Here is an 18,167-nt window from a genome sequence, read left to right on the forward strand (position 1 = left end):
TTGAGTTGAACGATTGTTATTATCATTATTAGTAATAGTTTGGATTGTTCAGGACTGCATCTTGATTAGTTTTTAATAGTATATATGTACATCCGGTACTGATTGTTTCAACATTACCACGTGTACACAAGTTATTCAGAATAGATGGATTATGATCAACCGTGAAATACAAGATGGACTTATCGTCCAATATAGGATTCGTTAACTGGATTTACCTACATCCCAATGTTGATGTTCATATTAGGACTCGGTGGGGGAAATGAGTTGGTTTTTGAAATGAAAGATATTGGGTTAGAGTCTTACAGTAAACATCACAACCGACATGCAAATCCAACTGTGTGACTAGTTCCAAATAAGACGTAATATTCATCGTGAATTCCACTGCTAGATACAATCCATCCATTTTGTTTTTCAAAATTTTCTTTTACACTGGTACATCGAAAATTTAATAGTCTCAATAAATTCTACCATTACTTTCTATAATTTCAATAAATTGTACTTTTTGAGTTTTTCTTCTCTTCATCAGAACAACAATAAGTAGTAACGATAATGTATTTTTCTTTCTACGAAAATAGTTTTTTAGCACTATAATGAATAAAAACAGGCGGGGACGACCAAGTGTATTTATATACAAAATTACAGAATATCTTGATAAAATATGAGAACTATACATTGAATACTTCATTTGCGAATTTCCATCATTTATCCTTCACGTTCTGTATGATTCTTCCATTTCACAATTCCTTTCTATTTTCCCTTCAATTCTGTTCAAATTGATCTTCTTAGCCTTCTGCTACCAGGGTTTCCATTTTACATTGATATTGCGTTCTACTTGTGTCTGTCGACATAAGTAGCATACACCGCAGCACTTTTACGAAAAACAGATTTTCATTAATAACTAGTCTAGTGGATAACATGAACAATGGATGTTTTGATAAGGCACAATTATGAAGGTGTGAACGAATACACTAACAAATGAATATACAAAAATTTGTAAAACCTATCCACTTTTTCCTGTGGTCAACTCATCAGTAATGTATTCATGTTGTTTTCGAACGGAAATAAAAGGGATAGAAAAATAATAAAATGAAAACAGAATAAAAAACCCAGGAATAAGTTTTTGTTTTTAAAATCCAAGTTGAGTGTTAGTTAGTTGTTTAAAGGATTGTGTACTAGCAAGTATGTGTGTGTATGCATCCATATGGAATGAACGAATGTCGAACAAGATAAAGAAAAAGGAAGGACTAAACTAGCATGTAATAATACTTCAATAAATAACGGTGATAATAATAACAGCCTTTTTTTAGAACTTGAACCAAGATTTAGTGGATCAAGTTATGATGAGATAAATCTGTATGAAAATAATTAAACTTTCCATTTTCTTCTCGATTTAGCTATACCTTTAAACACAACAGCTTTGACACATACACACTTTCATAAGAACAAACATATACAATCTATTCTAATTGTCAATCGAAGTGAAAACGTATTAGTCTAGCTGACATTTGATGTAATGTTGAATAGATTAATGTTATACGGATTAGCTTCAATTAGATTAAGTTGGAAAAGAATAAACGTCAGAAAATTACTTGTTTACTGTAGAAATAATTTTTCTGAATATCATCAAGAATGAATTAAATGTTCGTGCTTTTTTTATAGAAAAAAAATATGAGAGATCTATTCAAACTTTCAGGGTATGTATTTTCCAACTATGCAATGTATTGGTAAGCAGAGATGAATAGTGGCTAGCAGTGGAATCCAGGACGCTCGCCACTTCGTCCTATTTGGGACTCGTCAGCTGGATGTACCTGCATCTCAGAGTTGATGTTCACTCTGGGACTCAAACCCAGTACCCTCGCTTCAAACGCCATCGCGTTATCCACTCGGTCACTGATGCAATGTATTTCCCATGTTTTGAAGCTTCTTTTCACTCATCAATTATGCATGTTATGATCATAGTACATTGACTTGATTCGGTTAGAAAAATGAACAACCTATTGTGAAGTTAAATAGCAGAGATTTCAAGCAGAGCTAATACCATAAGGTGGACTGTGTTCCTCTTTATTTGCTTTTTATGGAGAGGGGATGATTGGGGGATTGTAATAAAATTCATGTATTAAACATCTTTTGTAAGATGAATAAAAGTTTCTAGGTGTAGAAGCAATCGAAAAAGTTCTCGGATAAAAATGAAAAGCAGTATTTATGACACTTTTGAAAAATATCTTTTCCGAATTTATTTTCAATATTCATCAATCACATATAATTTAATTTTGATGGGGTCAATTCTTAGTGGGAAAGTCGACACTAAGTACATTCATCTGATGAGCCATAAATAGGATGAAACTTACTTTCTGAATTCAACTGTTAGTCACATAGCGAATATATTAAATGGAATTCATCGCGTTTCTTTTATATGTCTATTAATATAGGGTTTTAGGGGGAGATTATAGAATTTTCCTGAACCTTACATAACTAACTGATCTTAATTATACCAGCATCGAAATCCTGAAAGCATTGGACGACCGTTTCGTTCTCTTATTGTACACATGACTGCGCATCTGCGAATCAAACTCAGGACCTTAGGCCTCATGTACGAGCGCTTAACATCTGGACCCTTAGGCTTGAATCTAACAACATTAGTGTCTAACTCTAATCATGTTTTCGCTCTCAGAATTCTTTATTGTAATCAGACATATGAGATTGATCGAAGTGATCATTATTGTTAATAAAAATAAATATTCACATAATCGCAGAAGGGTTCTCTTTTCAACAAATGTATACGAAGTTTTTCATCAGGAAATATAATCAGTGAATAAATATGATGTCATAGAAAGGTTGTCATACTAGATTTTAATGTGTCGACTAGTAGATTTCTCACAGACTGATCAGTATCATTTTAATTGTGTAAATAAATAAGCATAAGAGAAATAAATACTCACCAACAATGAGTGTTCTTTTTTCATAACTAAACTTTCAAAGTTAAACAACCGATTATTGAATGAATAATGAGTGATAACTGGTTGGAGTTAGTCAGTAGGACACCTTGTTTGACCTTATATCACACTGTGATGTTGGTCGATCACTGAAGGTTTTCTGTCGACTACCTTTAACCACATAACATCTCGTCATAGTTCACTCAATGTTGAGTCATTCACACTTTAGGCCACATTGTAACTTAATTGATAGTATTAACAATGATTACAGTCATAATAATAATAATAATAATAGTTTTATTAAAAATTATGTTTGGAGCAATATGGAATTCACAGTTTATGATATTTTAACACTTCTAAGCTAAAGGACTAAAGAGGCATGAAACTAGTAAGCATTCAGTGATCAATCATTCGTTTACTAGCAAGTAGATATTTTGGGTAATACAGAAGATGTTGAAAAAAAAGAAAGACGGGCACTAATCAACAATTGTTTCATGACCAATAGTTTTCTTAAAACTTTATTCTCCTTTATTGTTATTCTGTGGCTCAGTGGATAAGGCGTTCAACTTTCAGCCATATTTTCAATCACAAGTGTTCAGTCTGGTTAAACCAAATAGCATAGCTAGACCCTTCACATTTAGAAAATGGTTTAAAACTAAACATATGTATCCCGTACTTGGTGAATGAATAATTATTCATTTTGTTAAAACACAATTACTTGTATTAATTCTAAGTCAAAACATTTTATATAGTTGAGATCATGAGTCAATTGAAGCTAGACCGACATAGAAAACCTGGAAGCACTGGACGGCCGTTTCGTCCTATTGTGGGACTCAGCAGTGCGCATCCACTATCCCGCCTCGCGAGATTCGAACCCAGGACCTATCAGTCTCGCGCGTGAGTGCTTAACCACTAGACCACTGAGCCGGTATCCCACGGTGTTAATGTCTAACTTCAACCGATCCACGAAATTGAACGACACATCCACCAATGTCTTCAGTGAGTTACTATCTCACAACAGACCTGGTTGAACTCCACTGGTCACTGCTATTATTGTTGTGGAAAATAACATTTTTATTGTTTTCTTTGACTCGTATTTGGAAAACCATGTAATAGTTCAATGCTTTATATAAATAACTTTCATCCTTAGTATATCGTTCTGACTATCCAGTTCAGATATTGATTGGTGAGTTTCATTTCATACTCAACATATAGATTTACCTATTTTTATCATGTAAACCTATTCTATTTCAGTGATATCCTACTACCCAAGTATTTCAATGAAATATCTATGATTATGGTGTAGAGTATATGTGACCTTGTCTGTTAATCATATCTATAGTTTGAATTAGTTTGTTTTGATCACTAATAGATTAAAATCTAGTTTTTCTTATTATCTAGTTACCTTGATGACTAAAAACTAATCTCCTACGTTTAACTAACCTTTCGAGTACATATGTATTTAAAGACTTGCTAGTTGTGGTACATTTGCAGATGTTTTGTTAGTAGTACTACTACTACCAAATTTTTTTTCATGAATACATTTTTATTATGGTGATTGAGTTTAGAATTCTTGTTAATATAAAGTTACAGTTCCAAAGAGTTTCCGCATTTACATAGGTTAACTTATCACCTTTATTTATCTCTTTCGCTTTACGTTTTTTTTCTTTTTCTAGACTGTATTTCCTGCATCACAACCAGAAAGATTGATTGATTTGAAATCTACCGTAGATCTTCTTACAAGTATCACATTTTTCCGTCTCAAAGTAAGTTTGTCAATTAGTGGGCAAAATTTTTTAGCATTTCTCTAAAAAATAAAACTGTGTTATTGTCAATCCCGTGATTCACGTTTCAACAGATCTGTTCAGAGTAGTAGTAATGATAAGAATAGTACTGATGAAGTTTAAAGTTTTTATCCTTTTTGATGTGTTATTTTTTGGTAAAAAAAAATCAATATAATAGTTGTCAGTTTAACAGGGGTTTGTGTCAAACATAATTTCCGTTTGAATCACTAACACATACAACACTTTCAGTGGAGGTTTCAGCCTAGTAACGTAATTTGAAAAACATTTTGTTTGATCGAAAATGAAATGACTTTTTGATTGATCAATCAAATATATTCGTGAATACTTTAGTTTGCTAAGTGTTGTAAAGGCAAGTGGATCAACTACACTTTTAATAGCATTTCTATATTTACAATTTTAACGTGTTCAAACAGAAAGTATGTAACCAAGTAGAATGGTGTACAAGTGTGCCCACCGATATGAGTCTTAACATTCTGCAACTTTATAAATGGAGGAACTTTTCAATGAAAAGTGATAGAATTTAAGTAGCACAACTCAGAACTGGATATTGAAGTATACAAATTTTGTCGGACGTATTGATGAACTGAATGCTCATCACTAGTGATCAATATCTTCATTCAGTACGCTTGTGGGTTGACATCCAATGATGTTTCAATGTCTAAAGAATTTTAGCAGGCAGCTTCCTACAAACGAACCTTCGTGCTTTTGTACAAATTAGTGCATTATTGATTTCGTATTTTAGATTGTCTAGTCTGTTTACCTTGAATCTACTCTTAATTCGTTTGTTAATGTACATCTCGTAAGTTGTGCTACTCAAAGAATAAATACAGATTGCCCAATCATATAACTAATTCGTTCCTTCTAAATATGCTTATATCTACAATCCTTTTAAATAAACGGATCTTTTACTAAGATATTTGGTATATTGATGGATGGTTTAGTTTACATATCGCTATTTCGATGCACTAACCCATTTAGCTTAATAATGTGCATGTATGAAATTTTATATCATTAACCTGTTAAATCTTTCCAATCACTACTATTGAAAGCAACTGAATAAGATGGTAGACAAACCAAACCAAACACTGTCCACAAAATGAAATGCAGGAATTAAGAGCAGCATCGAACAGAAAACGATGGTCATCCTATTAGTATACGTCCATGTGAACATCATTTGACTGTTAAATGCCATGACATTGGCTCGTTTATATCAATGCATGTGAACAACTATGGACATGAGTTTGACCAGGAAAACATCCAAATATTGAACAAAGGGAAAATAAAAGAAACTAGCGAATGTTTGGAAGCCCGATATTTATCACACATCAGTCAGTAGACATATCGAAATTAACTCAATCTCTTAACTAATAAAGAAATGATAAACAACTTCAAAGTCAGAGATCAGGTCGAGGTAGAATATATTCAAGACGATAATGTGCTTACGACGTTGTTTAGAATGCCGACGAAGGCTTTGTGGCCAAATCGCCCACCTCCTAGATGGCACAACTTGAAAATTTTCGTCCGGAGCTGTCAATATTCTTCAACCTGACACATTGTTACAAAAGTCGACTAGATACAACAATTAAACATGGTTTGAAAGGTATAGTACTTAGTGTTAGACAAACATTTGATTCAAATCAAACCAATAGATCCACTGAAAGTATTGATTCTAACACTAGTACTGCAGGATGAAATTCATCAGTTAACAAATCTAACAAATTTCAGTAAAATGTCCACTTTAAAAGTTTCAAGGGTTGTTAGAAAGAAAAGAAAAAGAAGTTTGTCGGTGACGTGTATTTAGATTTAGACTGATCTTTGCCAAATCTTTCTGTTTTGATCTATATAAAATATTTTCTTTCACGATTTTTCTTTTTATCCTTCACACTTGAAAAAAGGTTCAAGAGCTTAGTTCACCTCCAAGAACAGGTCAAATATTACGTGAATGTATTGAAGCTTGTATCCATGCAACTTATCAGTGCCTTTGTGAAAATGTACATGATTTATATGGGAAAAGTTTACAGGTAAGCCACTAATTAATTAATTAAGTGAGTAAGTAATTAAGTAAGCAAGTTAGTTGTTATCTTAGTAAATGACATCAATTTTCAAAATAATCTGATGTCGTTTATCCAAACATGTACTGCACCAAACCGGTGTTGATAAGTAGTCCAATAATGGTCATGAAAGTTATTTTGACTTTCAGCAATTATGGTACTTTGTAGGTATCATTACCAAGGTTTGATTTGATAATTTGAAATAAATTGAGCATTGGGTAGATCGCTGTAAATAAAAAATAAAATGTTTTTAGTATCTCAAAGAGTAGAAAAATTAGATTTTCTGACGTTTCGTGATTCAATAGAAGCCATTTCTTAAAAGAATAAATAACCAAATCATAATTAACCCAAGTTTAAATAATACAAAAGAACAAAGTAAGAATATTAGGTGCCATCAATCAATTGTGGTCAATTGTGATACTGTAAATAATATTTAGCCAGTTTAATTGAAACCAGTAGTGTAGTCAAATTCAAAATGGATTATTAACAGTAAAGTGAAGTTGTTCAAACAAGCAACTTAATTTTACAGAGGAATTCACTTTGTGTTTTTAATGATGGACACTAATCGTTAAGAAACTCTTAAACTGTGTTTAGTCCCATTTTAATCATCTTAGTAAAAGCGTACCTAAAGGAAGCTGTTCAATTACTAAATGATGTGAATTGAAGTCTCAGCATCTTGATTACAGCGTTTTCTTTTCTAGTTAAAAACCAAATCAGTGAAGTATGCATTAGTTCTCCTTATGATTAGGGCCAGCAATTAGGAAACTATGTACATCATGCAATCCTTCTGCCTCTAAAAATAACTAATACATCAAGATGTTGCTGGAAACTCACACTTTATAAAACAATCATATCAAAGAAAGAACCATTTAGTTTAAATGTTTTATTGTAATGAAAGATATCCAAGTATAACTATAATTATAATTAACAATATGTAGTTTCCACTCCTTAAAAAAAAAGTATTTCTTTTTTATTAATATACTCCTGGAACAAAGTAACAATGAGAAAACAAAACTATAACTAATAATTATGTAGTCTGGCAATTGTCCTTGTCAATATTGAGTACAATTTGTTTCACTGTAATAATAGTAATAATAACAATAACAATATTAATAATGATAATAATAATACCCTGGACTACAGTACACGACGAGATGTTTCTTTTCTTTGTTCTCTATATACCGCTAATTCTTCTTTTTATATGATAGGTGAAAGTAAAAAAGAGTTTAACTGTTACCATGGTAAATGTTTATTGATTATTCTTTTTTTCTTGAGAAAATGGTTATAGAAATATCATCTAGTTATTTATCTATTTATGATTGAGTCAATTACTAACTTGTAAGTGAAACCGGAGAGTTATTGATTAACTCTTAAATGACATAAAGTGGATTATTTCTGGTAGTAGAATTCAAAATGCACGTTTCATTCATATTGAAACTCGTCAACTGAACGTACCCGCACACCAGTATTAATGTCACAATTGGGATTTGAACCCAGTAAGCTTGGTTTCAAAAGTCACTGAACAACTGCATCTAGGCTACTACTGAATTGTTCAATAGGTGTGATGTTTATATGATTATTAGAGATGGTTTGAAGAATATAAAGTTTATATATGGTAATTCGGCCTTTAAATTAAGCGTTTAGATGATAATTTCTTACTAGACGAAAGCCAATTACCAGGAATGGAGAAAAAAATCATGTACACTGATTCATAGTATTCTCTAATAGTCAGCAATTTCATGTTCGTCTTGTTATTATGGGTGACTCAATCCTACGAAGGACATTACGTAAAATGGCCACTAGTCCAAATGACATAATATCTTGCACAATAATATGTTAGGTTGTTAGAAATCAACTATATGGAGCATCAGATCTGCTCTGCTCAAACTGAATTGCATATTGATGACGTTTCTCATGGAGTAACGCTGAGTAACTTTTGTTTAGTTCAGATGCATAGCATCTGCTTTCCCATGACTTTTTATGTGTTGTACCGACTTGTATCAGATGTCTCTGATTAGGCCCTTTGTAACCTTTATAGCGAAAGGTTGTATACCGTTCAGAAACGCACCTGAATAAGTTGTGCGATTAATAGCCATAATAATGTATTAAAACAAACAAAATTAGATAACTTGTTGAAATATCTAGATATCAGGAACAAGTAGCCCAGTTGTTTAAGTAGGCCGTCAATTATATAGTCATCCTTCCACAAGATTTTATTGTTTTATTCTATATTCAATAAAGGCAACCAATACAGAATCTGGAAATGCTGAATTTGTATCTGATAATATGAATAGTGGTACTGGACAATCGTTAATTGGGGAATTAGATCAAGTGGATGGTATACGATCATTGACCTATTGGCATCGTCTTATCACATTGGTTGTTTCAGTTCTTGAAGATGATCGAAAACATTATGCACCAGTATTAAATCAGTAAATTTAAATTTATATAAAGAGAGTTAATTTATTTTTAAAGAAGAAAATTAAATAGGGAGCTGATATATTTGAATAATAATTCATATTCCACTTAAGATAAGTGTAGATTTATTGTGTTATTTAATAACAGTTTCTAAGTGGAATAATTACAGTAGTTTTGTTTTTCTTTTAATTTCGAATTGAATAACAGTAAGAGAGTGTTCAGTTGTTTAAATGTATTTTTAGCTAATATGATAAAACTTAAGTGATATATCATTTATTAAGGTGATATTATCTTACTGGTTTAGCAAAATTCCACGACCTCGCCTCGTGAGATTCGAACCCAGGACCTACCAGTTTCGCGCACTGCTGAGGAGTCCCAAAATAGGACGAAACGGCCGTCCAGTGCTTCCAGGTTTTCCTTGGTGGTCTAGCTTCAATTAACTCATGCTTTCAATTATACAAACACTAAAACTCCACAAAAAACCTCTTCTGATTAGCAAAATTCATTGTTATTAGTAGTTAGAAGATGGCTTCCAATGTTAACTAATACCGACCTGAGTAGTATTAGAAATCAAGAACCAATACATGGTGTTTCATCCTTGTTTGAGGCTCCACATCTATGATCACTTTATACTCACTGATATAGAATCGAATACACAACCTTTAGGTGTGTTTCAGCTTACACGATATGATTGATCTGTGGAGTTGGAATATAACTGTATATTTTTGAATTCAGTCAATATCATTGGCTAGGTACTTTAAAACTGCTTACTTGACTGACTCTAAAAGTCATGGTTTCTTTTTGGAACGCTAAGAATTATCTACTTAAGATGGCTACATCTGAGTGTATTGTTAGTTTTCGATAGAAACCATCTTTAGATTTCACAAATCTCCTCATAAGTAACTCAGTAATTTTCCATCCGTATTAGCTATGTTTTTGACTTTTACTTGAAAAACAGGGAAATATACAAAAATCGTCCTGAGTAGATTTGAAAGACACGTATCCCTAACTATAGAAAAAGTTTTTATCTTAGTACGTAAATCCTGTCACAAATAGAGATTAAAAAAGTATACTCCAAAGAAATGGAAGAATAATATTTGGAAAGAAAATAAAAAGAAGAGGATAGTATAGTTAATAACAAATGAGCAGAAATATATCTCATAAGAAATACGATCCCATTAGGAATACACTGACAAACGCTTCTATCAGTAAGGGAAGCTCTGTTCACTACTATAAAGAGTAGTGTAATAGTAACCTGCAGAAAGACCTCCACGAGATTCTATTTTTATGATTATCTGACCATTTTATTGGCATTATTTCTTCTGGGCAAAATGGTATAATGAATGGAGCAGCTTCTATTGTCACTTAGGACAACATCTTCAGGACCTAATTCATGTACCAAGCCACTGTGTTACACCATCTCTAAGAGCTTGAACCCAACAGTCATTAAGTATATCAGTGAGATAAGACCCAGTGAAAATGATGAATAACAAGGTCACGGTGATAATTTATTCAAAAAAAGAAAGATAAACAGCCACAGTTTCTGGCTAAAAGAACACTCAGTCTATGGTGTATGATGGGTTGGAGTATCATAAAATGGTTTAGGGAAAAGTTGAGAGGTTAATCTTCAGTAATATGTTTGTTTATAGTGAAGAAAGTAGTTTCTAAGTCCATTTATTTTAATCATATTAGGAATTCTGTCATCTCATTTTGTTTTTACTAACTTTTCACTTTAGATTTCCACATGAAATCAATCTAGGTGATATGTCAGCTGAGATGATATGGAAATGTTTATCAGAAGATTTAGCTAATGGATTAGTTCAGCATACAATTACAGCGAAATATTATTTTAATAATACTGAAGAGGATATATTGGATAGTTTATCAAAAGTGAATAAATTACATGATTCATCTCAGTCAACTGGACAAAATAAAGTTGTCTTAAAAAGTGGAATGAATAAAATCAAATCTTCCGACTATATGAATCTTTGTTTTCGAGTAAAATGGTTTTATAATACTTATATAGCAACACTGGCAAGATTCAAAAATTCAGTTCCTGATTATCCTCGGTAAGTAAAGACTAAAATTGGAGTTATGTACTTCACATCACGGATTGATCTTAGTTAGGAGACTGTTAAAAACCAGAAAACGTCGGATAATTATCAGTATAGTGTTGTAGAGATTGTTAAGTTTTAATTGAGATCATGAACCTATCAAATCCGGAAGCACTTGACGGCCGTTTAGTCCTAGTATTGGACTCTTCAATAGTGCGCATCCAGGATTCGACTGCCATATGCAGGATCGTGGATGCGCACTTCTGAGAAGTCCCATACTAGAACAAAACTGCCGTCTAGTGCTCCCAGATTTTCAATGGTGTCCTAACATTGATAGGTTCATGATCTCAATTAAAGCATTGGATAGTTGTTTAGTCTTAGTCTTCGACTATATAAATGAGTGTATCCATAAATTTAATACAGATCAAGTCCGAGAACATCACTTCTTTCATTGAGCACTTGACTCTAAGACCACTGAGTTAGGATTCAATAGTTAACAAATTAACCTTCAGTCAATCCACCATATTAAAAAAACTACCTATCAGCGCCATTGATGAGTGACTAATTCATATTTTAGATGTAAACTATAAAATTCAAAGAGCCCCAGAAATCTCCTATACTAAAATTAATCATTTAACTCATTACTTTGAAATAAGGTGAAAAGTTGTTTCCATCAAACGTTGAATCCATGTGTTGAGAATTGAGAAAAGCTATCAATGTAGGATGTTTCAAAGTTTAATGAGATCTCTTTTATCGGTTAATCAAATTAACAATTGTTTATGTCATCTAAAAAACAACAGTGAACTGGCCTGTTTGATATCAGCTCAATGGTTCTGCGTTAAGACCTTTATACATTTCATTGATGTGACTCATTTACCAAGTCCAGATTTTTGTATACATCGTATCGAAGGCTAGCGAAATTGATCACTCACCCAAAACCAAAGTAAGTGAAATGGGGTCCAGAAAACTGGTTAAATGGTTGCATATCGAGTGAATTAACCATTATCACACCGTTCAATTCTTGTCTGGGTTTACACTTGGTTGAAGTAATTATTCAATTTATCTTGGGTTTTTTTTAATAATTGTGAATACTTAATATAGAATACTTTGATATTGATTTGCATGAACAGTGTTACGGTCGATAAATGAAACCGTTGGATGAGTTGAAATTCTTCTTGTAAAGAGTCATGATCTATTTCTGTATCACAGGAGCATTTATTCTGTATTTTTTCTGAGACATTGGTTAAACATTAGATTATTTTGTATTCTGTTAACTATATATATGTTTCTGTGCATTGAGTAGGTGGACTTAATATCATTTCATTTATTCTACTATAACACTCATATGAACACATGATTATTGTTTCAGAATGACTGACATATTCTTCCAAATCAGAGTAAGAACATCTTTATCTGTAGGTCACAAAATGAGTTTTTATTGACTGGACAACTATCACAGTAGACTTCTTGAACTTTGTGACATCCCACAATTGTATTTAGTACAAATGCAACTAAGATATACATTTAATATCGAATTAAGTTGTTCTGTCATGATATACGTTGGTGGTATATTTGTACGGGAAACTATTCAATATTGGCTAATCACAAACTATTGATTGAATGAAATGGCAGTACCGTAATATTAGTAACGAGGGAGTTAATTATTCGTAAAATCTAGATTATGAGTTTAATTCTTATTGTTTGATTAAGATCCATCAACTGAATGTTTTTTTATGTCTTGTCTAAATTTGAACCCATCATGCATTTCAGTAATCAATACTGAGTTTCCTGTTGTCCTATGAATATTGATCGTACTAATATTGTACCTAATAATGGTTACACCTACTTCATTCAACTATGCTTGACCAAATCTGTGGAAAGTTTAAGGAATCTGTCTAATAAAATATAAAAGACTGACAAACAGTTAAATTGTTTTTGCTTAGTCTGACTAATCAAACATTAAGGTAATCAATAAGTACGAATTTTTACTTAAAGCTTCCATAACCCTTAAGTCATTGGTCGTGACTTGATCTTCTTGACTGATCTAATTCAGGAAGCGAAATTTCTATCATACTTCCACCCTCTAACTTCCTTCAGAGTTTAAGAATCGTTGATTTTTGTGCACGTCTGTAAACTAGTTAGGAGTTCAATACTGTAAAATGTTTAAAGTGATAGACTTAACAGTGTAAAAATGAAATGCAATTTTCTGTACAAAACTTTATTTGGAGAATAAACACTATCCAAGTGTTCATAGTTCTTTAGTGTTTTATCCTTTATTACTTTTAAAATCCTTGAAGATCTTTAAAAAAATAACTATGTTCTGGAAGTAGAATTAGGGTACTATGATTGTTTCTTTAGCTGGTACCTAATGCAATCACTGATTGTTAGTTTGTAAAATAAAACTAGACAATATTAGCTCACACTATATCTGCATAACTACAGAGTTTACTACATTTCTTAGTGTTTGGATAATTTAATTTTCATTCTGTCACTTTTCATTCTTTTCATAAACTACAGTTGGTTTGAAGGTCTCGTATTGATTTGGTTAGCTGAGAATGATGAAGTATCTGCAAATTATTTAAGAAATGCTTATGATCGTGACAAACAAGATGGTTTTCAATGTTCCAGTGAACATGTGCTCTATTCAAATTCTGTTGTTGATGTATTCACTCAACTAAATCAATGTTTCGATGTTATACGTAAACTTGAATGTCCAGATAAACAAGTTGAAGGACACTTTTTCCATAGATTCTCACTAGTAAGTGAATTCTTTAACTGTTATATCTACACGATTGATCAAATAACTGCGTTTAACTGTAGACAAATTTACTGAAATAAAGTTTTTTCCAACGACTAACTTCATCAAACAACTATGTACTGAAATGAGCTAGTTACTAAACTATTTCTAAACCGGTTGACTTTATTTTAAACCCAAGCACACGATTTATACCGTCCAAAACTATACAAGTTATTACGTCACAATTGAAGGGGTAATTTCTTTTCAAAGAAATTCATATCTTATATAACCGTAAATCATGATAATCTATACAAAATTACGACTTCACATCCAGTTTTCCATAGGTTAGTTCTGAGTTGTCATTTGACGGATGTGAAGATGTGAGAGACAGGAGTCATTAGCCGATCAGTCAATCACGATATATTACCTGGTTGACAGAGGGATATTAATACATGTTAATCGAATAAATACTGAATAAATACACAGAATACCTCTTTCCATATATGTATATCTATAATCATTTAGTGATAACGATGAATGAATGTGAATTTAAGTCAGTTTCAAGCAAATAAAAACATTGAAAATTGAATGGATGGTTTGTATGGAAGCATATTGACAATTATGATTACGATTTAGCTGAACTAATTAAAGAAAGTTTGGATTCTGATTTGAACATCATCAAGATTTGCATAAGTCTTTATTTTTGTACAACTATTCACTCAAAATTTATATTTGATTGGTTAATTTGATCAAATAGTTGAGTTTGATCTTTCAACAGAGTGTTCATCACGCAAGCTAACATGAACTCGAAAATAGTTGAAGTTCAAGTAGTCCTATTTCTTTAGTGCTCTCTATCAAATTGCAATGTGGCCATTAGTATAAGTGATTCGATGTCGCGTTAACCATGTTGAGATGTTAGGTGAATGAAGTTAATTTTTTGAAAATACTGCCTGACTTTGGTGTCACCAGGGTGTGCCTGTAATCTTGAACAAAATCATGATCTCCAGGTCAGCTTAAGTTGCTATCCCCCAGTCTCGTATTTCATGACGTTATCGTTTAGCCATTCAGATTACGACTGACTGCTATCAGAATTGAAATATCTACAATTTACTGATCATGAAGTAGTGGTTAATGTCTTGATGGTCTAGTCCTTTAGTGCTTATCTAAAGCTATTGCCCAAGTTTTAATGCCGCTAGAAGTTTGAGTGGCTCGATGTCGCTTCCACTATGCTTTCTCGTGGATTCGAGCGATGCACTCTATTGACGGATATCTATAATGACAGGAAAGCTAGATCTATCCTCACGGTCCTATTGACTACTTCAAATCACTTTACAACTGTTTTGTCCTACTTTTTCTGTGACTCATTAGAAATGCAAACTCATGGTCTTGTTGTTCATATCACCGTTAGGGAAATTTGAACTATTCGAAATGCTTCACAGCTAGTATTATCACATTATTAATCTATATAGTCGGGATGTGCAATGTTTAATATGCCTAATTATAGCCCTTTCTGATTAGATTTTGTCTGTTCTTTTGTTTTTATCACATCAATTCATGTTATTTTTCAAAATAAGAGAAGAGAAATTGAACCGTTCAATACGATTTATCTATACGATTGAACATTCAATCATGAGAACACTTAATCTAAAGGAATTTAAACAACAAAAAAAGACACTTCTTCATATGACATATCGTTTTTATTTAGTAAGAAATACAAATAAAGATAATTGATTGATACGTTTCTATTTTATGATTGAATAGAGAATGAAACGACAACATAATTCATTGTAGAATAAAGTGACTTAATTAAAAATCAACTAATTTACAAATTGATAAGTCAGATTGGTGAATGGCTAAGTGAAGATTTCCATTCAGGTAGAGTTATTGAAGACGAAGTGAATGAAGTGTGGGTATGCAGACATAAAGGGAGAGCGAAAGAGTGTGTATATGGTTTGTAAAACGATAGTAATTATGAAAACAATAAGAGGAAAATCGGAAAGAACGGTACGGATTCATAGTTGTGGTAGATACTTTCATTTGCTGTTTTGTGTTTTGTGAAATTAAAAAAGGTTTGATGGTGAAGCCATCATTGTTATACTGAACGAAAGTACAATCAATAATGAATGCTGAGGTTAAGGATTGGGTACTTGACAAAGATGGTGATTCATCTGATATGATTGTTGACCTTCATCAGCCAAGGTGGCTGGGCATGTGGTGCATGCCTGACCACTGCTCATTATCAATGCCTGATGTTAGCTCATAAAGAAGTATTCTGGAAGAAAATCAAAACGTAGAACAGGTCCATAAAGTCATTGACTGTTAGTCTGAGTCATGATAGTAGATTCTGACTACCTGGATGAGGCTAGTGTCATAACCACGATTAATGATTGGAAACGTTATATGACATGCCTCAGAGTCAATCACAGTATTCTGAATGCATTCTCTCACTATGCTACCTTAGATATTGACTTCCATTATTTGTTCATATAGATTTTATCATTTCATTCTCTGTTTAAATTATGTTCGCAATGTTTAGTCCTTCGCAATACCGTTACTACTTCATTAGTTCGATTCATTTACAATTCATCTCGTAAATTAAATCTCGTCACGCTAATATGGTATAGTAATTAAAGCTAATTCAAATATATACCATATTCTATGTTGATTATCACTAACTTATATCAACAAGATTTCATTCATCCATCGTCATTTCTTTTTTTCTATCTTTTATTATTCTACTCCTAAATTATTTTAAACTTGTTAGACTGTTGAAAAAGTTCTCCTTGCTTATGCTGATCGTGTGTTAGCTGATTTCCCAACATATAAAACGGATCAACGTGTAGCTTGTATATTAGTAAATAATACACAACAACTTCGTGTTCAACTAGAAAAAGTTTATGAGAATATGGCACGTGAAAGGTTGGTTTTTCACTTTTTCTATTATTTGTTCTTTCCCATTTCATTAACTTTCTAATGACAATTGTATAATCAAGATCATGAACCGGTCAATATTAGACCATCATTAATAATCTGGAATCACTGGACACCCACTTCGTTCTAGCATGGGTCTCTTCAACAGTGCACATTCATGGTCCCGCACATAGCAATCAAATTCAATACCTTCGGTCTCGCGCGCCAAGACTTAACCTTTAGGTCACTAGAACTGAAGGTCCTTGGTTCAAGTCCCGTGTATGGGATCATGGTGCGTACTGCTGAGGAGTACGATACTAGGACGAAGCGGCCGTCCAGTGCTTCCAGGTTTTCAATAATGGTCTAAAATTGGTCAGTTTATGATCTTAATCAAAACTCAACAATCTCCAAAACCCTATACTGACAATTATTTAAATGTTTTTGTCTTCTAATTAATATTATTCTGATTTATCAAATATAAATTAGTTTAAAAAAAATAATGGTTTTCTACTTTTAAAAAAAGGATTATAAATTGGAAAGATACCAAAAAAAGAACAAAAAATAAACCTCGATAGTATTACAAAATATCGATAAATCAATTAATATTTTTATTACTGGCCCAGTTTCCTATTTGGGAAAAAAATCTTTCGTTTTTTTATTCCGAGGTAAATTGGAATAGAGAACTAAAGAGAACACTTTATATCGGTCGGTTTGTTGGAAGCTGGCTTAAAATTACACAAAATCACTATGAACATTGTTATAACGTGTGGGTGCGTGCGTGTCCTGTTTGATATATGAACGTGATAAGACCGCCAATTAGAGAGGAGTGAATTTATTGATCGTTCAATGATACACAAAAAACCTTATGAGCAGTGTTGAATACTTGTCAGTCCTGCTTTCTGCCTAGCCCAACCAATGAAGTCCAGAACACCAATAACAGCTTCTGCAATATGAATCGTTATTCATAAACATTCTGGGTTTATATACCAATCAAACAGACCACATCGTACCATAAAATAGAAAATAACATTTGTACAAGATTTGACCAAATGTGGCTGTGAATAGGGGGAACAGAAATCAAAAGACTGGGGATAATTAAAGAATGGTAAATCGTATAATAATAATAGTCTATGGGTCAAAATGAAGCTTTTAATAAGAGGGATACGAATATGAATAGTTTAGTTATTTAACAACTACACAATAGGAAATATACATATCATATTGATCCATAGATAGTTCTCAAAATTGCCATCCATAAT

At 32.4% G+C, this 18,167-nt stretch overlaps 1 protein-coding gene across 1 annotated transcript in view; it reads left to right on the forward strand.

Moving 5' to 3' along the window:
* Positions 1 to 18,167, forward strand: part of Smp_134590 (putative unc-13 (munc13)) — a gene marked incomplete at both ends in the record, with an annotated part of 112,000 nt that overhangs the window by 77,813 nt on the left and 16,020 nt on the right. Inside the window, 6 exons of the mRNA XM_018798726.1 lie at positions 4,610 to 4,699; positions 6,634 to 6,751; positions 9,044 to 9,221; positions 10,944 to 11,276; positions 13,779 to 14,019; positions 16,763 to 16,917. Coding sequence (XP_018653639.1) covers positions 4,610 to 4,699; positions 6,634 to 6,751; positions 9,044 to 9,221; positions 10,944 to 11,276; positions 13,779 to 14,019; positions 16,763 to 16,917 — 1,115 coding nt within the window. The remainder of the gene's footprint in view (positions 1 to 4,609; positions 4,700 to 6,633; positions 6,752 to 9,043; positions 9,222 to 10,943; positions 11,277 to 13,778; positions 14,020 to 16,762; positions 16,918 to 18,167) is intronic.

Source organism: Schistosoma mansoni, chromosome 7, assembly GCF_000237925.1.
Source record: "Schistosoma mansoni strain Puerto Rico chromosome 7, complete genome".
Lineage (NCBI taxonomy): Eukaryota > Metazoa > Platyhelminthes > Trematoda > Strigeidida > Schistosomatidae > Schistosoma > Schistosoma mansoni.